Genomic DNA, 22,952 nt, shown 5'->3' with positions numbered 1-22,952 from the left:
AGTGAAATTACATAAACAGCTCTGTAGTCAGTGTCTTGTCTTCCCTGGGCCTCTAAACTTCTTGTGTTTAAGAACAAACTATGTGTTTAAGAATAAACAAAGATTAAGTGAATAAGCAAAGACTTTTGATCCCTTGCTTCACCACCATTCTGCCCCTGAGGGATGTTCCTACCTAAACATGAGTTCCCTGCCAGCAAAGCTTGAGATGAGCATACCTAAGTAGCTGTAGGCTTGCAAGGGCTGGTGCACTAATCTGTGATCTGTGTAGCTAGATCATGAAACTTTGCTGGTAAAGAAAGATGTCATACATGAAAACACAGCAGTGTGCTTGAGGATATAAATTTGTAATTCTATGATTCAATAAGGATAGAAAATATCCTGTTTGTTAATGATTTTTTGTTTTGTGCAACAAACATTAACTATGAGAGAGTTTCATTTGGATTAATGGTTACTTTGGACACATATCACATATAATTCACATATAATTAAATTATTCCCTATCTTAGTTATTAAGAGGCAACTATTTTATTATTTATTTATCATTTTAACACACTCTCGTAAGTTACCTATGAGATCAGGAAGAAATGTTAGCTTTTCTGGGTAAAGAAACACTGAAGATCTCACCAGAGTAGTGATTTGAAATCTCTAGGAAACTAGATCCATGTGACTTTCCCAAAAGTTAAGGAAGGAAAGACAGTGAGGGAGCAGAGATTTCTGTCCTACTCTTCTGGACAGTCTCCTCAAGTTCCAGAACAGTGGAATTATAATAGTGGTCTCTGTTTTCTTCCTTTTTCCAGTGGTGCATTTGTTTTATTCACATTTTTCTTCAACATCCTCCCACTTATTCTCTTTCCCTTATTCTTCCTGTTCCAGGTTGCTAGTTCTCCTCTAATGTCATCCTAGACACTGGGCTTCCTTTCACCTAAGGAGAGAGATTTGTCTCATGCAATTCTGGTGAGATACATAGGTAGAGCAGTTATAAAGGTCTGTTCTGCAATCTGTATTTTAAAACTGATGTTATATCGCTATCGGCATACTTTGCAGAGATGGCTATGATTATTGTTATTCATACTTTAAATTTTCAGCCTTCTGGTTCTGGAAGAATATTTAGAAAGGCTCTCAGCTGCTCTTGCTACCAACACAGTAGTTATGAAGTTATATACAGTTAGTATGCTGCCATTTAAGCAGCAGTGTATATGAGTTATGTACCTTAGTAAGCAAATAGAAAATACAAAACTTTAATTATGTATAAACATTCAGGACTGAAAAGCCTATACTTACATCTATAAAAAAGCTGAGACCCATACACCCTTTTCTTCCAAATGTATTATATGAATAATAATATAAAGAGCCTCCACCAAAACCGACCAGATATTATTATGAGGATTCTGTTATCTCAGGATATTTTCTGGGTATGAATTTAAGGATGTGTAGTAGTTCCTGTTCCATTCAAAGATAATCTGATACATAGATGACTTAAAATAACATGGGTCATATATTTTAATTAGTATTTTTAGGTCTCTTATACCCTCAGTTTTGTATGGTGACAATACCTAAGTTTTAGTATAACCAATATCTCTTGCAGCTTTGAAGAATCCCAGGATACTATGCTTTGAATAGTTCATAATAGTTAATTTTTGAAATAGTGACTTTTTGAAACTGCTCCACATTTTGAATAACTCCAAAGCTTTCATTAACAAGAGTTACAAAATACACAATTTATGTAAGAATGGCATACTAACATACAGACTTGGAAGATATCTTGCACTTGGCATGTAATAAAACTGCTTTTTCATATTTGTTGGACATATTAAACCATTCTTACTGCAGAAGGGAAAATAATCCTTGAATTTGGTCTTGCTATAGCTGGAGCATTAATGCATTGGTTGTTTGAAATCAGTGATACACCTGACAGAATGCTCATTGTATTTCCTTCACTTATATTTCCTCTGTTTCAAAATCATATTTTCCTTTCTTTTCCACAGCTTGGTAAGGAATAGGGAGTAATGAATACAGTGAAGATTTTAACACAGACTACAGCCTGGAAAACATACAAGTAGTGGTAGGGGTTTTTTTGCAATATTGTGTTTTCAATCCATGAATGAAGCAAAGAAAGAATTAGTACTGCTTTTAGAGATATTGTAGAGAGGAAAAACACGAATTTTTTCTGATGACTAGGAGTATTGATATACCTTGCTTTCTGCCAACAGACAACTTGAGTCTTTAGTGACTGTTAAAGATTTATCCATTCTGAAACTACAATGAAAGTGGCTTTCAATTCAACACATATATTTGAAAATGAAATTATGAAACTTGTTTTGCTAAGTGTCCTCATTTTGAAAGATTTCCCACCTGCTGCAGTACTAGCGAAACATGAAGCAAACTTTATAATGTGAACATTAAATATTCAGTCTAGATACTAATATTAAAGTGCTGATTTTCTTCCAATTTTAATGCAGCTAGAAGCTGACAATGAAGTCCAAACTAAGCTCTAATATTATTGGTGTAGTAAAAATGATCATTTTCTTTGCAGTAACAATTAATGTTAGATAGAAAATTATTTTCAGACATCAAACATTTGAGCCAATTTGGCTTAGGTACATTTGTGCCAATGCAGAGTTTCAAGAAAATTCACATTTTATTTTGAAAGAAAATTACATCTCCTTGTGTAAATGTTCTGAACTGATAGAGTAGGTGATCTTTTCCTTGAGATAAATAACCATTTCTACTCAGTAACAACCAAAGATAAGAAGAACTAGAAAGCAGTACTGGAAGCATACTACAGAAAGCTACTTAATGATAAGGTATTTTCGCAGGCACAAATCAAGTCTTTAACAGTAGATAGTTATGATTGCAAATAAGTAGATATAGCTTTAATTCTAGGTATGCAATACTCCTGGTTGCAGTGGAAACCTATTGTAAGATACAGTTTGACAATTTTAACTTTTGTTTTAGTTATATATGCCTATTCTTAATTTTTTTTTCTTAAAATATGGGGTACTGATGCCAACAAGAGATGGATTCACAGGCAGCTATAAGAATGTGAGTTGTTTTCGAAGTAGTAGACAGGAAAGGAAGGGGATTGTAAGAATAAAGATAATGTGAGTTGGAATGTATTCCCTATACAACAAAAAAATTCTGGTATGGGCAAAAGAGTAAGAAGTTGCAACTAAATGTCAAACATATTTGGAGTCATGGAAGTGTATATGTAAAAAATCAGTAAAGTTTTCAATGGAATTGTACACCTTCACTTCTCATAATGCTTAATTCCTCCCCAAATTTTAACTTTCCAAAAGAAAAAAAAAAAAAAGTCCAAGCCCATCATGGAAAATGTAGAGGGAGAATTGACAGTCTGTATTGTAACTACCTTTTCCAAATTAATTTCATAGACCGTGCAAAAAATGAGTAAGCATTTTCAGCCAGATCAGAACATGTACTCTTGCCCAAACTCCACCCCTCTGAGCAGCTTTTGTTGCAGATTCTGGTATCACAGATTCCCTCTTTTACAGAGAAAGGAAATTGAAGGAAAATGTAAAGGTGGACTGATAGGGAAGATAGCAAAACTACTTAATCCTACAATATTAAATGTTTTTATTATTGCAGTCCTTGCTGCAGTTTTGCCATATAGAAACTGTATTTTAAAGAAGAGAGAATTCTACATAACAGAACAATATATTACAAAATGTCACATATTTGCATCTCATACGGGATTGATCTGGTGGAATAAATGTTGAGATTGAAACTCAGTCTTTTCCATTGCTGTCTATTGTTCCTTATTGTTAGTTCATGTTCCATATATTGTTTGAATAAAGTGCTTTTTTCGCAATCCAGAATTTCTATTGCTATGTCCCTGTTTCTGTTAGCCCTTAAATTTACATCCAGAATTTAATCTATTATTCTGTACTGCAGACATGAACCACACTCACAACAGGTGATCTTCATTATAGCAGCCCTGAGTTGTATAACATTTTTAATACAATCGCTCTTATTTTCAAAAAAGAAATGATCCCATATTCAAATAAACACCATTAAAGTCAGCTGCTTGCTCCTTGAATGGTCTCCAGCAGCAAGATAGGCACTAAAACGGACGGATCTCAGTAGCAGCTGTGGGGTGAAAAGAGAATGTCCCATAGGTAATGCAGCTTTCTGTGAAGAACTGAAGTAGCACAGAATATACTCTCCATGATCCATCATTCTCCCTCTTCAAGTGCATGATGCAGATTCTGTAACAAATGGGCAACTGTAAAAGGCATTGTCAAGGGACATTGTTACAAGGACAGCAGTCTGCTTTCTGCGTGTGGGAAGGAAACTGCGTGATGAGTGCCTTTCTGCACATAAATTAGTACAACACTCCCAGAATCTTTGTGCTGAATGACCATAAAGATGAACAACATGAAAAATGTGCTGTAGTCAATGGAAATCTAAAGAAATTCGGTATACATCAAAGGAACTACTTAATTTATTTCTATTTCATTTAAATATTTGCAACACTACAACCTCATCTTCTGCAATGTGGCTTTGTAAATTAGTATGCTTATTAATAAAAACTGAGCATATGACTATCATCAGCAATACTGAATGATGTAGAATGATGGTTTTTATATTAGACACTTTTTTGGTATTGATTTCTCAGTGTAATTAATTACCATATCCAGATGTATAGAGTAAGGAAACTCCCAAATCAGGTGTGAGTACAGATGCAAAATCTTAATTTTGCATCAGCGGAGTAATCTGAAGATGGCATTTTTGCATAATATTTGTTATCCCCAAAACCATAACAATGCATAGTTCTTTCTTTACTACATTTTAAAACAAAGACAATGAAAGCAATCATGGCCAGACTGAGCAACGAATCTACAAAGCCACTAATCAGTATTTATAAAAGGGCATGTTCAACCCATGTGACAATGTAATCACCACTGATGAACAAAAGCAAAACCTTATGCTTACATTATATGTATCTAATATTTGTAGGAATGTTTAAATTTTCACATCAATATTTTTAGAAAGTTTAGTGTTCACATTATGGCTTCAAATTAAACTTTGTTTCTAATAGAACTCTAATTAAATGGTATGTTTACAGAAAGCAGCAAGTGTGGTAGTCATTTCATTTATTGTAATAAACATGTTAGCAAAATATCACTGTCATAGTTTGAAAGTAAAACAAAATCACATACATTCCTTTGTCATTAATAATAAACACTGGGAGAAGGGAGGTAGTATTGTTTTATTCTGTAATGCTGCAACTCCCAGTGTACATCCCTGGCCAATCCTGAAATATCTTCTGCACTAGCTATAAGAAATTTATTCCTCACATGTACTTACCTCCCTTGTTCCTGTGACTATGTTAGGAATGTCTCTTGTGTGTATAGAGAGGAATGCACAAGCAAAGCCTGAAGGCTGAATTTCCTGGTTTCAGTATCAATGAAAAAAATCTAGATATAATGCCTCAATATCTTTGCCAAACTAACTTACCTTTTCCTCACCACCAATGCTACATATAGTGTGAAGTTACAGAAATAATTATAATATTGGGCAAAATTGCAAAGGGAAGTTAGAGTATGCTTGCTAGCTCACCTGTAGCACTGCACTTGCTTTTGATATTTTGATCACTACTAGAAGCAGTTGAAAAGTACATGAAGAAAACAAACAAAAAAAGACAGTAGATTATTTTCCATCACTACGGACTTGAATTATTTTCAAAGTGGTGTTTGACTAATAACAGTTTCTGTGCTCTCCTGAGTAATTCAGAAATAAGTGTACTAAACACCCTCATTTAATCTTTTTCTTCCTTTTTTTTGTTTTTAAAATTAGGCCACCATATCAAATAGTGTGTTACAGAAAGCATGAAGGCACTTCTGTATTGCAGATATTGGTGTTCAGATGCTGATCATTAAATAGTTTATTCCAGTTCATAAAAATGTGAGTAACAGGGAGTTTCCTCTGCAGTTTTTTTCTCCATATATCCTCTGACAAAGCCTGAATGTTTTCCAGAATGGCAATATGAAACTTGGTGTCCTCAGCTTTCATGAATTTCACAAAATCTCTGGCAAACTGACTTTGGTCTATCACATTCAGAGTCTCACACACAGACTCACTGACAGCTACATGGAGGCTGGCATCTCTGAAGTAGTGTATCTGGAGGAGAAAGATCCCTGTAATCTGACTGGCAAATGCAGTCAGGGCAAAAGTCAGTCTGACATCCAAAGGCTGTTCCAGTGATTTGATGGTACTGATGAGCCTCAGTGCAGGCCACAAACAGCTGCCTCTTCCCCAGGCTTTTTTTGAACATGCAGCAGTTCCCTACAGGAAAGTGGCAGCTCACGCAGGCCTTCAAGACCCTTTTGGAGAGCCCCTTATCACAGTTCCCTCACATCTAGCATCACACTGTGCCGCTGGGGTTTGATGGTTACTCCACACGGGTGGTCAGACTCAACAGTTGAGAATTTGTCCTGAGTGTCAAAGAAACTGTTTCCCTGTAAGTTGTTGTAGTGGGTCAGTAGCACAGTGCGCCCATTTATTTGGATGGGGGTGAAGTTATTCTTGTTATGACAGGCTCCCACGCAGGTAGCCTCCTGCCTGACAAGCTTGTCATCTCCAAACAGAGCAGAGAGATCTCGGAAAACCTGGCCAAAGTCCCCAGGAGGAGACTGGCACAGTAGGCCGCAAATGAGAGATGTTTTCTCCACTTCCTTCTTCATGCACATGCTGGGGTGAGGGCTACCCAAATGGCTGGAGACTGTAGGCAAGGGGAAGGCATATGGGACGCTTTATGCTGAAGGGAAAAGGCACAAGATGGAGGCAGGGGTCATGGGGAGCCATGGTGACAAAGGGCCTATGCTGGGGCCTGCAATTTGTGACCTCACAGCAGCTCTGGGGCAGCGTTACTAGGGGACCAAGGTTGGGGGCTGTGTTGAGAGGGAGTAGGGAGTGCGAGGGTGCGGAAAGGTCCCTACCAGGAACCAGAGCAAGCTCAGCTGGTGTCCTGCCAAGTGCTGCCAGTGATACTGCAGTGAAGAGACCGGACCAGGCGTTTCAGAACTGCCATGGAGGAAAACAGATATCCTCCCTTTGCGCTACCTCTTCCTATTTTGCTGCTCTACCTCCTCCTCCTCTCCCTGCCCTTCAACAACAGTCATTGTGTAATCTCCCTCTGCATGGCTCTTTCCCCACGGGCCTGGGCTTGGGCCTGGCGTTCATGGGACACCCCAGCTGGGTGGCAGAAGGCAGCCTGGGGCAATCAGTCCAGTCTAGTCTGGCCTGGTCCAGCTGGGGCCAATTGAGGCTGGCTGGGTAGGCACAATACTGGGCTCACTCACCTTGCTGAGGTTTGCTATTGGCAGTTCTCTTCCTACCATTCCCCACAGCTCCTGAATCCTGTTTGCCTCCCCACATTTCCTTCCTCTCACTGCTCCCCTTTCTTCACCCTGACCACCCCTTGTTTTCCTTCACTCCCTCCCCTTTTGTTGGCCATTTTGTCACCTTTGCCCTCAGAGTGTCTGGGCATAGAGCAAAAATATCTTCCTGCATGCCTCAGAACCTGCTCCATTCTCAGAAATCAGACAAGGATGTTCTAGAGTGTAAGAAAAGCAAAGTGCAAGCTTTTTAGGTTTAGAAACATTAAACCTCTCCTCCTCCCCCTCTTATTAAAAGGAAATGACATGGGCCAGAACTTTCCTTAACTTGATCTCTCATACGTGGTTTTTGTCCATCATTCAGAATGAGTTCAGGACTGGGAAGATTGATTTAGACAGCACAATGAAGCTGCTTGAAAAATTTCATCTGCCTTTTGATTTTGAACATGTAAAACATGTTTTCAAGGTAAGGAATATGTAGATTAAGCAATTAAATATGTTTAGAAGTCCAGTTACATAAGTGTTTTATATCTGCTGACTTTTTAAAATTAATGTTTTGAGAAATTAATGTCATGCTAGTAGGGTGTGCAAAATCAGCAAATAATCTGGCTCATCCAGGCCTTTTGTTTCTGTGTAAAATAGATAACTTGAGTTGTTGCATTAGAATCATAGAATAGAATCATATCTTTTAGGTTGGAAAAGACCTTTAAGATCATTGAGTCCAATGTTAACCTAACTCTGCCAAATCTACTAAATCATATCCCTAATCACCAAATCTACATATCTTTTAAATACCTCCAAGGATAGTGACTCAACCACTTTTCTGGGCAGCCTGTTCCAGTGCTTAATAACCCTTTCAGTGAAGAAATTTTTCCCCAAATCCAATCTAAATCTCCTCTGGCACAACCTGAGGCCTTTTCCTGATAACACCGTTTCTTCACCACACCAAAATTGTGTAGGGTAATGAAAAATATGAAGGTCTTGATTCCCAAAGGTTTTGTAACATGGCCTCACTTGAGAAAAGTTAAAACATTCTGGCTTAATTCCATCCAAGTGCTGTGACCAAGCTAAGGAGCCCAGACATGCCTGTCTGATGCTGGCAGAGCCTTAGAGTGACTTCTTAAAAACCCTTTTGCCAGTATGAGGACAATATGTAGTTGTCTGATCTGCTCAGGCTTCAGGTCAACATAGATCCAGAACAATTGTTCATTCAATTTTCCACTATATCTCTCCTCTGAAATATTTAAGGGGTGTGTCTGAATGGATGGAAACTGCACTCTAACCCCTGGGAAAGGATGTGGCCTTGAGATACAGCAATGTTTAAGAGATTCCTATGAAGGTTATATGATACAGATAGAAACTAGACTTACTAATATGTTAATTTAGTGTAGGTAAGCAAACTACCATCAAATGGATGCAGTCCCAGTGAGCAAATACTGCAAAACTGAGTGCCTTTGGATAAATTAGGTTTTCATGGTCCCCTCTAGTAATTACTCAAAAAATGTATGATTTTTTGTTTTAGCCCCCCCCCCCCCCTTTTTTTTTTTTTTTTTTTTTTAACTAAAAATAACTGTTTGGTAAAGCTGTTTTCTTAAGGGAATGAAGCCAAGCGGCTAGACATATATGTAATTTCTTTGAGAATTTTGTAACCAGATGGTTGATTCTGTTCAGATTCAACAGAAGAGAATTAACTATGGCAAGTCAGAAACTTTTAGATCACATGCTGACAGGAAGGCAGGCAGAGGGAAGACATTAAGATTTCCTCACTCTATTGTGTTCCTCTCTCATTGTTCTCTGTCTTCTCAAGTCAAGGTAAAACTGGCAGTGTGAACTCAACCCTTCTTGAAGTGGTTGCCTGTCGTTTTTGAACTTGCATTGCACTGAGAGAATTCACAACCTTGAAGATCTCATGAGAACTTGAAATTTTGTCATTGTTTCCTGTATTTTCTACCTACTTGGCTTTATGACAGAAATTTGAGAGAGATGATCAATTGTGGGTGGAGAGAAGAGTAATTATTTGAGGAAGTGACCTGCATAGAACATGTCTGATCTAGTTATATTTAACAATATAATATGCTCAACAGTTTAATCTAGTTATTTGTAGCAGTACTGTTAGAGATTCTTTGCTATTTGAGTATATTCAGTCTTGGGGCTCAAATTTTCATCAGTATAATAATATGTAAAAATGCAGGCAGGGAAGTCTGGAAGGAAATCTTACTGGGATCATTGTCAGTAAGTATACATCAGCTGTTAACTGAGTGGTTATACATGACTAAATTTTATAGAAAACGGTTTTTAAGGAATAAGCTGGTTTTTTCTTGTCTATTCTCTTTGAATTTTTTTACTGTAATGTTCCTTTGAGCAATATCAGAATTATGGACATTAAGTTTTTAAAGGAATAATACATTTTTATATTATTCCTCTGAAGACTGTCTTTGTCAAGATACTTCTTTGCCTGAATAGCAAAGATTTGATATTAACAAAGAAAAAAAAATACTAACAAAAATTTTATAACAATCTTTTTTAATATCAAAATTATTTTCATAACTTTATTTTGAAAAGTTCCCCTGTGTAATATTATTGCCTGTATTTCAACAAGCAAAAACTGAGATAGAAAATTTAATTTTTTGCCCAGCTTCACATTGTGCTAATATCTAAGTGAATGACTCTCAAGACCCGATAGATTTTTTAGCTCCAAAATAAGTTGATATTTCTCTTTCTGTTTAAGTTATGAGTAATTTGCATTTTTCTTAAAGACGTTAAAAATTAGATTGAGGATATCAACCTTAGATATGGGATTTCTCAAGAAGTAATGAAATGCGTATTATTGGCATTTGCATTGAATTGTTTTCTTGCTGGTAATTTCTGTTAAAGATGATCATTACAATTCTCTTTCACAAACCCAAAGCAAATACTTAAGTAAATTTTTTGGCTAGAATTCCTTATGAAATTTACTTTTGTACTTGTTTTGTAAATTTAAGGTATTGCTTTTATTGTACTTATTCAGACATCTCTTAGTAGGAACTGTACTGCACAGGAAGAAGCTGGTAATGTATCGTTAAGCTTTTTGTTTTTATGGTGTCTTTTCAAATCTAATCTAATTTAGTATTGATCAAGACTCTTCATTAAAGAGCAGACAGAGCTGACTTACCATTGCATATTTATGAACACTTTGGGGGAATCCCTACTAACTGTAGTAGGTGCCATGTTATTAGATGCTGAGATTTAACCTTTTTTGTAGTCTCAGTTTAAGGAGCTAACAATTATGAATTTTGATCAGTTTACAGTGGTAATAAATGACGCAATGAATTGCCATTTATTTCTGATTTTTGTAATTTTGTCAGTAAATTTCCAAAGTTTCTCTTAATTCAGCAAATTTTGAATAACACAATCTGAAATGTTAGAAACTGCTATATTTCATATGCACAACTACATATTTCATGTAGAAAATTTTAAAGGATGAATAAAATGGTTAAGCCTGAGAAAAATCTAGATGGCAGAAATGGCAAAAAAGTATTATTATACTCACATTCTTTTGCCCTTTTGATTTTACTAGTGGCTTTTATACTAAAACACCAAGATTAATTAATGTGCTAACATTTTGTAAGGTCTACGAAAACAAGCTTATAGTTTAAGAATTCTGAAAGTGTGAATAATTTGAGTTAAACATTCTGGCTTGTTAAGAATAGAACGCAATGTCATAGGTTATTATAAAGTATCTTGTCTTCAAACTTTAATACTGTTTCTTATTTGATACATTGCATCTCATGATAATTTGGTCATCCTTATTTCATTTCTTAGTTTACCATTTGCTGTGTGTTCTATGTAAATGTAATTGACAGTATTTACAATACAGTTTAAACTGCTGTTGGAGAGATTTTATATTAAATATACTTTCCACTTGATAATTTTTATGCTGCAGATTTATTTTACTGCATAGCATTTTAGAGATTTTAGATAATGAGTTTTAATATTGCGTATGTGTTAGATAAAAATATTTTATACAAACTAAAATGTACCATGTGACATAATTAGCATTTAAGCAATTACAATCAACTTCTAACACAGCAAGTCAAATCTAAAAGTTGCAGATAGAAATAGAAGAATATAATAATTTGATAATGTATTGCAGTCATTGTTGCCTGAGGTTTTCTCTATTATTCTCACTCATGATCAGTTATAATAGTGTTTTTTGTGTATCTTCGTGTCATTGCATATCTTTGTATTGACTGTTTTGATTTTTTTTTTTTTTTTTTTCCAGAAAACGCTTGACAAACGTAAGACACATATGATTAACATAGAAGATTTCAGGGCAATTTATCGAGCTCTTGTACACAGATCTGAATTTCGTGAACTTTTCTGTGCATATTCTCCAAACTGCAAAATTCTATCTGCCACCGAGCTCGCTGAATTTCTCAGAAGAGAAAAATATGAAACCAATGATTGTGAAACAACTGCCTTAGAAATTATTCTGAAGTATGAACCCATTGAAGAAGGTATGCATAGTTTAAGTATTTGATTTCTAGCTCTTATTTATGGTGCTTCTGTCAGTGACGCCTTTATATTTTTGAATACTCGTCTGACTATGCAAATTGAACATTTTAAAGAAAACTAATGTAAGCAATTATAATTATGTATGTTGTATAATATCTTCTGTAAGCACTTGTACCAAATGTTAATTTTTTGAAATTCAGATTTTTAAACATTGTGAATGTAATAATATAAGATACCTTTAATAAAGCATACTCAGCATATTGCTTAGTGATAACATATTACATTACTACCAGATCTGTCAGCCTTACTCCTTGTTGCAACAGGCTGGTCCAAAACTACATGTAGATTGCTTCAAACAAAATACAATTTTCATACAGTAGATGAGCTAATATAAACTGCACTAGATCTTTTTAATGTCTGCTGAAACATGTGAATGACCATTATTGGAAGCCAGACTGTTTTATTTTTGTTGTTGTTTAACTAAGTGTTCAAAAATAATTTTGCTTAATTAATTAGAGGAATATAAATATTGGATTATAAAGAGAAAAAAAAAAAACAGAAATGATGTTTTGTTAGCAACTGGTCTGTTCAGACCAGGATATTTCTCTTAGAGGAAATTAACTATAATTAAATCAGTAATAATGGATTGATTTGATTTTTTAAGAAAAATTTCAGTATTACAATCTGAAGACTGAGGACAGCATTTCTGAAGACAAAAAAATCTCAGAATTTAATGTTACGTAATTTAGTTTCAGTTAACTACTCAGTACTGTGATTCACAATTGCAATAAAGGGAAAGAAGTTTAATTAAACCTATTGCATTTCAAAGCACATTTTACACGATGATTGTTCTAATCCTACTTGGAGGTCATGTTAATTGTTACAGCATTGCTGATATAGTCAAGCTTTTTGCTTAAAGTTTATTTTACAAATTGAAAGAATACATGCTACTAGAATTTTATATAATACTTACATTTCATACTATTTAAACCTATAACTTGTTTTAATAGAATGCTCTCCATGAATCATACTTTTTGCACTTGATATATCTATATTTGAGTGTCATATGGCAGAAAGTTTAAATGTAGAAGTAATCTAATAACAGAGATTTCACAGAGGAAGACAACTCCTAAGGATGTAGCTACTGAGAAGGCTATATCTCTGTCTTTACTGAGAAAGACTGAAACTTTAGACAGGTACACTGGTTTTCCCTCAACTGGATATGATTGGTAATGATATCAGGGATGCATTGAAGCAGTCTTGCAAATACGGTGGATCCTTATCTCCTGCAGGCATGGAGTCTGGTTATTATTCTTTTCCATCATGTGTCATTATCCATGTTATTGGGGCTAAAGCTATAATTAATAATTATGCTCTCTCAAGCTGAGATGCTGTTTCTACTTTGTTCTCTGATCAGCTTCTAAGAGTAGGTCTCTAAACACAGACTTCTACTGTCACAGAATTATGGAACAGTTCAGATGGAAAGGAACTAAGGAGGGCAGCTTTGTCAGCCTTCTGCTCAAAACAAGGTTAATCCTGAATTCAGAATAGGTTTTTCAGTGCTTTTTTTCTAGTCAAAACATAGAAACCCCAAAGCACAGAGATTCACAGTGCCCAGAAATGGTTTCCAAGAGTTCTTGCGTGATTTTCACAGGGATAAAAGTGAGTCTGGACAACATATAGCTCCCAGAATTCAATCATAGAATCAGAATCATGGAAAAGTTTGGGTTGGAAGGGACATCTAGACCAACACCCCTGCAATAAGCAGTTCAGGTTGCTCAGAGCTCCATCCAACCTGACCTTGAATGTTTCCAGGGATGGGGCATCTATCACCTCTCTGGACAACCTCTTCCAGGGTTTCATCACCCTCATTGTAAAAAGTGTATTTCTTACATCTAGCTTAAATCTACCCTCTTTTAGTCTAAAACCATTACTCCTTGTCCTATCACAAGAGGCCCTACTAAAAAGCCTCTCCTCATCCTTCTTATAAACCCCCTTTAAATATTCAAAGGCCAAGTCAGGTCTCCCCAGAGCCTTCTCCAGGCTGAACAACCCCAGCTCTCTCAGCCTCTCCTCATAGGAGAGGTGCTCCATTCCTCTGATCATTTTTGTGGTCCTCCTCTGGACCCGCTCCAACAGGCCCATGTTTTTGCTGTGCTGAGGACGCCAGAGCTGGACAGAGTACTCCAGATGGGATCTCATCGGAGTGGAGTAGAGTGGCAGGATTATCTCCCTTGACCTGCCTAGCCACACTTCTTTTCATGCAGCCCAGGATACAGTTGGCTTTCTAGGCCGTGAGCACAGAAAGTTCTTGCCCTTTTCGAAAATGAGTGCAACATTTGTTCTTCTCCAGTCATCGTGGCCTCCCTTGGTCTCTATGGCCTTTCAATGATGATAGAGAATATCTTTGCAGTGATATCAGCCAACAGTCTTAACACCCTCAGATGCATCTCATTGGGTCCCATGGATTTTTATGTGTTGAGTTCTCTTCAGTAACCTCTATTTTATCTTAAATTCTATCTGCTGGTAGTTTCTTTTCTCCCTGAACCCTATCTGTACACACAAAGCCTACACCTTGTTGATGAAGACTGAGAAAAAGACAGCACTGAGAACTTTAGCATTATCTGTGTTTGACATCACTAAACCACCTGCCCTGTTCAACAGCAGACCCACTTACTCCTTTTTAAATACAGCCAGTGCAGCAATAAAACTGCTCCATGATGCCACAGATGTGTCTTGCCAATTTCAATTCTGGTTGAGTTTTTGCTTTTGGAACACCATTTTGTCATGCCTGAGCACTGTTTCTATATTACTCCCTTGTAGCCTGTCCACACCTTAAATACCACCTTTATAGTTTCCTTTTAATGCTATTTAACTTTTACTGTCTCAGTGAATCCATGACATTTTTCTTGTTGCAGTAGAAGGGAAGCAGCTAGCACCATTATTCAGCCTAGAATCTGGAGCTCAAATTGGGTTCTTCCAGATTTCAGTAATACTTTGCAGACAAAATGTTTCTAATTTTTCTAACCAATAAGTTCTTCCTATTGAGTCAGTCATAACTACAGAGCTCATAATTTCTTCTTTGTTTAGTTACCCTGGAAGGGTTTGTGTGTGGTTGCCATAGTTTTTTTGAAGAAAAGCTTCAGTTATATTTTGATGAGTGTTTAAAGTAATCAAAATAATATTCTGAAACCATTATGCAAAAATCATACATTTATTACTTTAAGAGCCTTTTCTTATTTTTTATATATTTATTACTTTTTTCTTTCTTTTAGTTTATCTGTTTTCATGGTGCTCACTTTTCTCTGCTTTCTTCCGTCATTCATCTTTTTCCCTTATCCTTCTATATATGCTATTCTTCAACTTGCTGGTCATTACAAACCATTTCTTATTTTTCTTAGGGTTCTTATCTGCCATTTTGCTTGGCTGCTTATTATAGCGTCTTCTCTCACGTGAGTCATTTAGTGATAATGCACAGCCCCTCCCCCACAAACCCAAAGGCTTATATGTCCCCTTGACTTACCTGGAGAAGTATTATATAAGATTTTCATAGGTGACTGATCACCCTTTTGAATCATGAGAACACTCATTGTGGGGGTTTGCTAAATCTGTAATATGGATATTCTTCTGCTTCATGTTGTGGTATAACATTTCTGCTGAGTTTCTGTAATATGCATATTCTTCACTTATTGAAGGCTGCTTCAAGTTGTGGTGTAAAATTTCTGCTGTTTCACTGAGCATAACTTGAGGCAAAATTTACAACGAAGGTAAGAAAAGGAAATCAGAGCTAACTGCATTTTACTGCAAACTGTTACTTTGTTCTGTGGAACATGAATCTCAGATGTTTAACTTTTCTAGTTTGGTTCCCAGTCTTTAATAATGGGTGGAACTGATAACTCGTTAAGAAAAAAAAAAACCCACAAAAACAAGAAAGAGAAAATCTTCCTTTTGGGATAATAACCCTGGAAAATCAATGCTGTTCATTCCCACTGTGGTGGAAAGAAGAAACTGGACCACTCTTTCAACAAGAAACAGAAGATATTTTGTGTTTCATGAAGAGTCACTCACTGTCCAGTAATAGCTACAAAACCTTCCATTCCTTATGACATTACTTTCTGAGGTTGCCTTTCAAGTTAGAAGATATGATATTGAATGTATCTACTCTTTCTGAGAATGAATGTTTACTAATTATAAATTACCGGTTTAAAAGGTTTATTTTGTTTTATGTATTCTGATGGGAAAGTTAAAAGCTATAAAGCAGTTAAACAATGAAGAATCTTTAGTTGGTTAGAAAACACATTTTAAATATCAACTAAGTTTCTATTGTTTTAATTCAATGTCCGGTTTAAATTTCAGATGCTGAGCCAAATACTTGTTTGTTTTTTCATCTGTGATAAATTTTTTTGTCTTGTAATTGGAAATAATCTTACTGAATGAAATAATATTTGTATTGTTCATGCTCTCTTGAGTGATCTAATACTTCCACTCAAACATATTTATTGGAAATTCTAGTTATAACTGACATGATAGTTGGTTTATTTGGCGTTGTGATAAACCATTTTGTGTAACTGTCATTCTGAATTTGGTATAGAATATTCTTCATCAGGATAATCGATTGGACTCATCTGCCATCCTTGTCCTGTGTATTGAAGAAAGAAAAAAGGGCAGATTTTGACACTTGGTTGATTGGTTTGCTAATAGTAACAACCACTATCTGATAAACTTGCCAGCACTAGTATGTCAAGATTAAGATGAAAAATGTGACTAGATTTTATATACAATGTTGATAAGTCTGTCTATAACATTTAGTGCATCTCTAACATTTATGTGCAGAGACATAAATCTTTTCAATGTTATTGAGCTAGATAATCTGAATTAACTCTCTGAGTGTACTGTTCAGGAACAGTATGGAATGCATTACTCTTACATTTTTATTGCACAATTTAGATGTCTAATGGCATAACGTTGCATAACATTTTTTGTGTGTGCTAAAGCTTTCATTTTTGGCTGAAGGAATCATTTGATGGAATTGATCATAGAAGTGGTGGATATGTGATTTACACCTCACAGTTGTGTCTTACTAACATCCAAATATCAGTTTTGTTCTGCACAAACATTTGATTATTTCTCCTTTTTTTTTATTAATTTTGAATAGAAGTTTTGAGTCATTAAATGAGATTAAAGAAAACATGCCAACCAAATGCACTTTATTTTTTTTTATTCTTGCTATATCTTTTTTTTCTTTTTTCAGAAGAAATTAATTGTTAGTTATTCAATACTTGCATGGATAAGATTAGAGGCACAGTGAGGATAAGAAGGTGCTTCCCGCTATTATTTACAGTGTAGTGCCATTTGATGACTTTGCTTCTGTATTTTTCTGCTAGACAGTACAAACAGGTCAAAAGGATAATCCTGTCTTGAAAAACTTGCTTACTTTGTAAATAACAATATAAACTTGGTGCATCTGTCAGATAAAGATCTTGAGTAATCCATAATGTATCTGTGAATCAAAAAACCATCTTCAGTTAGGATATACATTCTTTTAAACTTGTTTTTTGGGTGTGTGAGACAGAGCAAGAGGGAGAGCATGCATTTTCAGAAGAAAATTTTTGATCCCTTTGACTAAAGTAAACCAAATTTAACAAAGTAGAGGCCTCATTCAAATTCCTACAGATTTCATAAAAATTTGCATGAAATAAGAAAGATTACTTTAAAACCTCAACTGAAACAATGGCTGAGGCTGGATTTATAAGACACAAGAATTCAGATGTGTGAAAGAGAGTGTAAATATCCAGTTTTAGGAAAAGCTTTCACCAGAGGAATACAACTGATTCTGAGATACAAGCCCTTAGAAAACTAAACTGCAGCTCAGACAGATACTTTAATCTAGTATGCACCAGTATTAGTTACAAGTGTGGGTCAGATGGAAAACAGACTCCCTAGGATATAAACTCAGAGTAGAAAAGGAATAACTATATTCTTACTTTAGCCAAGGAGATATTTCTGTCTTTGCTGTTCACTTAGAGTATAAATGTTTTAGTCTGACGGTAAGTAGCCAAATGTCATAGTATGAAATTCCATCTGATAATGGTTCTGCCTTGAGGCTATTGTTTGATACTTTTAAGATTTATTGAAAGCTTTCTTCTTCTAATATAGCAGAGTAACACCCTTGACTCTGATCACAAGTATTTCTCATGAGTTCAATCCTAAAATCCCCAGCAGATATATTTGTATCCGTTTCAATGTCCCTAGTGGCCAAGTAACATAGACACTAATTACTAATTTGTCTATTAGGAAACAAGGAACACACACATTTAAAAACAGGGAAAACACCTTTCTCCCCATTTCCCAGGCTCAACTTCAGTTCAGGCTCCTCTCTTCCCCACTTCCTAGTCTCCAGTACAGACGTGTCCTCCCACCCTGTCATTGCTGCAAGTTGTACAATCCCTTCAGTGAGGAAACAGGCGTTGCAAGAGGCTGTGGTTAATGCACAGTGATTTCTTTCTGCCATTCCACCTTTGTCATGTTTTCTTTTGTTACTGCTTCCTCCTTACTTGTTTCATCTGCTTCAGCATGAATCTTCCACAAGCCTTCGTCCCTTCAGGGCAGCAAACACCTTGTGAAAACTTTAAATTTTTCTTTCCATTAAGATATAAAAATACTTTCAAAGAATTTCCAAGATAGATAAGAAAGCAGAATGTACTAAACTTTAAAAAGCATACTCATATAATGTAATCCAAGTCTTTTGAATACTCAGGTTATATCCATATTTCCTCTCTGATATGACAGTATTTGTATATGTGGCTGACCTGGAATTTACCTTAACTGGAGGAATGGGGAAAAACATTTTTTTTTTTTTAAGTTATGTTTGGAAAAAAAGAATATTTTTAATAAACTGTATTCTGGACTATCTAAAAGGAAAGGGCAAGAATCCTAATGGACAAAAAGAGTGATGTTCCTCTACGGAAGAAATGTGAAGCCTTGATGAAAATATCTTTTCATTGCAGAATAGTTATGGAGAGGAATTCCCATTTCCTTTAATGTAGAAGCAGAAAATATCTGTAAATGATCAGAAAATAGTATGACTGTTCTATTCCTCAAAACTTAAAAAGCATTCCCTTCCATTCCTAACAGGTTTTGGTATCTTCATCAGACAAAGGCAAGAGAGAGTTCTAAAAATTCCAGTAGGTTTTCTCCACTGGCAAGCGAGGGGAGAATGGATGGTAGCAATAATAAAAAATTAAAACTACATTTACTTTAAACTCTCAAACCTATGATATCATTTACTAAACATCAGATCTCTGAAAATTTATTTTAGCAGATGGTATGCCATTTCTGTACACGTGATGCACTTTTGCATATATCAATTCACAGAACTGTCCATGCTGCCAGAATTGTTAGTGCAAAGCCACTCTCTTCCTGCTTACAGTGAGGTCTTAACATTTGACTGACTTGCTTGGAGTTTTGTTAGTTCTCCAGAAACATGATGATGACTTTCCACTTCAAGGACAGCAACTACAGATTCCTTAGAAAAAAATTTGTAAGGCATTGTAAAGTAAGGGTCTGTAACAAGCTGTATAAAAATACCAATATTTTTAGTCCATTGATTAGAGACATGGGCTGAACATTTTACTGAAGTCAAAGAGCTTTCATGTTGACTGAAAAAGTAACACAAATTTACTTTATAATGATTACACTTTTAGGGGATTATGATCATAAGTATATTTATCTAAGAATAAATTATCTTCCTGAGAACACTGTAATAAACAAAACTTTGAAAAGTCAGTATTTTTCACTAATTTAAAAGATAAATGTAAAAAAAAAATCATGTAAGAATTATTAGTAAATAAAAAAAATTTAAAAATTTACTGGCCCAACTTGTAATTACACAAAGAAATATAAAGAACGTGTAAAATAAATTAATCAGAAATGAAAACCAGATACTATTGATGAAAAGCCTTCTCTTCAAAGGAATTAAGTCTACAATTAATGTAATTCATTACAGCTAAAGAATACAGGATGAATGTGTTCTCTTTTGAGCAACATGTAAACAACTTCAAAACATTTTTTAAAGACCAAAAATTAGAAATGGAATCTTTTTGCTACAAGTATAAAACAATATAACATGTGCATGTGGATAAATCAGAAAAAGTCAAGATACTAAATAAGATACACCTATCAAGAATTATCAGGGTAACAATAAGTCATTCTGCAAATGTTAGTTAAAAGAAAAGACCAAAGAGATTCTTGATGAACTACCTAAGTACAATCAGGTGGCTAATATTTTTAATGAGGCCAGAGTAAGATCTCAGTCAAAAAAATGGAAAAAACAGAGCAGGACATGCTTGAATGACTTAATCAGATCAGTGAAGACAGGTTGACAAATCCAAGTTCTTAGAAAATTGACTGTATCAAGCTTGGCTAATAATACACATTACCTTTGAAAACATATGAATGATGAATTCAAAGACTGGGAAAGATCAAATTTAATATCTATCTTAGAAAGAGAACATCAAAGGAACTAAACACCAGTCAGTTATCAGAAAAAAAAAATGAATATATAATCACCTCTAAGATGGCAAGGATGAGTAACAGTTTGTCAGGTCATTCTATGAAGAAGTAGTATCTAGTTTTCTTCTGTGAGAGAGTAACAGCATTGGTGGATGGAAGAAAAATCATACTATTTAATACCATGTTGCATTCTAAAAAGCGAGTCCAGGAAGCAGGCAAAATAACTACATGGTACATAAGCAACTCACTAGAGAATTACTCTGAGAAGTTAGTCATCAGTGACTTCGAGTCAAAGTGAAAGGCTACATCAATCTAGTTTCACTGAGCATTGTATTGAGATACAGACTTCAGTTATGTCATTGATATTCCATGGATGATGGAATATAAATTAATTTTATTGCATATAAATTTGACACCAGAACTCCAAGTATAATAGGGAACAAGATTACAAGTCAGAGTGATTTGGCAAATTGATGATAGAAAAAAGAAGGATGTAGTTCAAGAAGGAGAAGCACTGTGTTCCATTTAGGGCATCAAACATGAGGAAGGAAGTTCACCAGATGGAAAGTTATAAAAGAACAATGAAATTACCAGAAGTCTAAGAAAACCTAACCTAAACAGAAAGATGGACTGAATTGGATTTGTTTCTTGTGGAAAGCAATGTAGTGGAACTATAATAGCAGCCTTCATATGTGGATAAGACTGTGAAAAAAAAGGAGAGGAATAGCCAAAACAGGCCAAATATTTTGGACAGCAAGGAAGATTCAGGGTAAACATTATAGAGAACTTTCTAACAATAAAATTACTTAGGTGCTGAAACAGGGTTATGAGGATGTCCATGGATTCTTCATCAATGTAAATCTTTAAGTATAGCTTTGACAGACTTCTGGTAGGAATAACATTTTTATGGATAAGAACAACAGTGTATGTATGTATGTATGATGTCTGGATGGTCTTCATCCTTATTTTCTATTTCTGTTTAGCATTTTAAAATTTTGCAAAGTTTTCTAGTTCAAAAAATTTTGTAATATAGAAATAATTATTTTCTTTGTGTTCCTATCATCAGAATGATTTTAATAAATTCTCATTCAGATAGAAATCTTTCAGTCTGTACACATATTGAACATTGATAATTGCAATTCTAACCTGTAAATTGTGATTCTTATAGCTGTATTGAGAATTAACAAATCAGATAAGTGTTTTGCATTTTGGTGTTTGAGGTTTTGTTGTGGGGTTGTGGGTTTTTTTTGTTTGTTTGTTTGTTTTTTTTTTGTCATCGAAACTCTGTATACATTGACCTCTTTATCATTAACAGAAAAGAATCTTGGATTACTTACTGTTTAATTATCACTACCCTACCATGGTGACAATAATAAGGTTATTTTAGAGCCAGAACTAGGCAAAATCCCTGACTAATTCAAACTAGGTTATGTTTTGAAGCAAAGCTGACTTCTGAGATTATATCATTTACAAAATTATTACATTTGAAGCATGACATTGGAGCAGCAGTTGACAGTATAATGGATCTGTTTGTCATTAAATAGTCAAAACCAAAACAAATGGGATGACTATCACTGGTAAGGAGGCAATTAGCACATTTGTCATAGAAGCAGTAATATAATAAGCTTGATTTGCAACTCATCTTCTGGGCAGTCATTTATTTTGCTAAGATACTATTTTTATTTTAAATGCTTCTAATTTAAACATTATTTCATTAGTATTTAATTGGAATTTTCCATCACTCAGGAATATATTTGGTTCTAGGAATCATAGTTTCTGCAAGATTATTTTGACAGTCTCTAACTAACATTTTAGAGAACAATTCCCGTTTTTTCCACAAAGAAGATCCTCTGTGCTTTGACTGGCATGTTACTTTCCAAAATTAAACAAAAAATATTTTCTTTTGTATTTATTTAGTTAGGGCTACTGCAAACCCTTCTTACTGGTGTCCATAGAAGAATAAAAATGGCAGAACACATTTATTTCCTCTCATAATTTTGAACCCCAGCAATTTAGCTCCAGAATTGTACACATCTGATTTTTGTGTTTATATTGTTATGAATTTTTAAATTGCAGGAAAATGTTATGCTGTATAACCTTTAAAATGTTCAGAACTGGCTATTAAAAATTATGGAAAGTACACAGATATAAATATCAGTTAAATCTTCACATATATAAGTTACAGCTTCATACCAGAAATTTTTTGCTTTCTTTTTTGTTCAGTGAGGAAAAAACGACAGATGTCATTTGAAGGATTTATAAGGTACATGACCTCATCGGACTGTTCGATATTTAAAAACGATCACAAGACTGTCTACCAAGATATGAACCAGCCATTATGCGACTATTTTATTTCATCTTCTCACAACACCTACTTGATATCTGACCAACTAGTAGGGCCCAGTCATTTGTGGGGATATACCAGGTATTTACATACCATTTTAAAATATTTTATACAATGTCTTTTTTTTTTTTTTTTTTTTTTTTAATGAATACTAAGTCACGTATAATCCTGCTTAGCAATAAGGAACAAAACCAGTACAGATACAAGTAGAAAATGTGAGAGTTGTATTTCATTTTGTGTGTACACTT

At 34.9% G+C, this 22,952-nt stretch overlaps 2 protein-coding genes across 2 annotated transcripts in view; one reads left to right on the top strand and one right to left on the bottom strand.

Moving 5' to 3' along the window:
- Window positions 1-5,823: 5,823 nt before the first annotated feature.
- On the bottom strand, window positions 5,824-6,707 carry CAPZA3 (capping actin protein of muscle Z-line subunit alpha 3). The gene is given in 4 exon segments (XM_074901160.1): window positions 5,824-6,194; window positions 6,197-6,232; window positions 6,235-6,337; window positions 6,339-6,707. Coding segments are annotated over 4 exon segments (879 nt in total).
- A 339-nt stretch (window positions 6,708-7,046) lies between these two features.
- The window catches only part of PLCZ1 (phospholipase C zeta 1), a 55,954-nt gene continuing 40,048 nt past the window's right edge, over window positions 7,047-22,952 (top strand). The window contains exons 1-4 of the mRNA XM_074901320.1: window positions 7,047-7,060; window positions 7,698-7,821; window positions 11,617-11,851; window positions 22,584-22,785. Of these exons, the coding sequence (XP_074757421.1) occupies window positions 7,047-7,060; window positions 7,698-7,821; window positions 11,617-11,851; window positions 22,584-22,785 (575 nt within the window). The remainder of the gene's footprint in view (window positions 7,061-7,697; window positions 7,822-11,616; window positions 11,852-22,583; window positions 22,786-22,952) is intronic.

The sequence above is a fragment of the Athene noctua genome, chromosome 3 (genome assembly GCF_965140245.1).
Source record: "Athene noctua chromosome 3, bAthNoc1.hap1.1, whole genome shotgun sequence".
Lineage (NCBI taxonomy): Eukaryota > Metazoa > Chordata > Aves > Strigiformes > Strigidae > Athene > Athene noctua.
The sequence above is the reverse complement of the archived record's forward strand: the minus strand, read 5'-3'. Positions and strand labels throughout refer to the sequence as shown.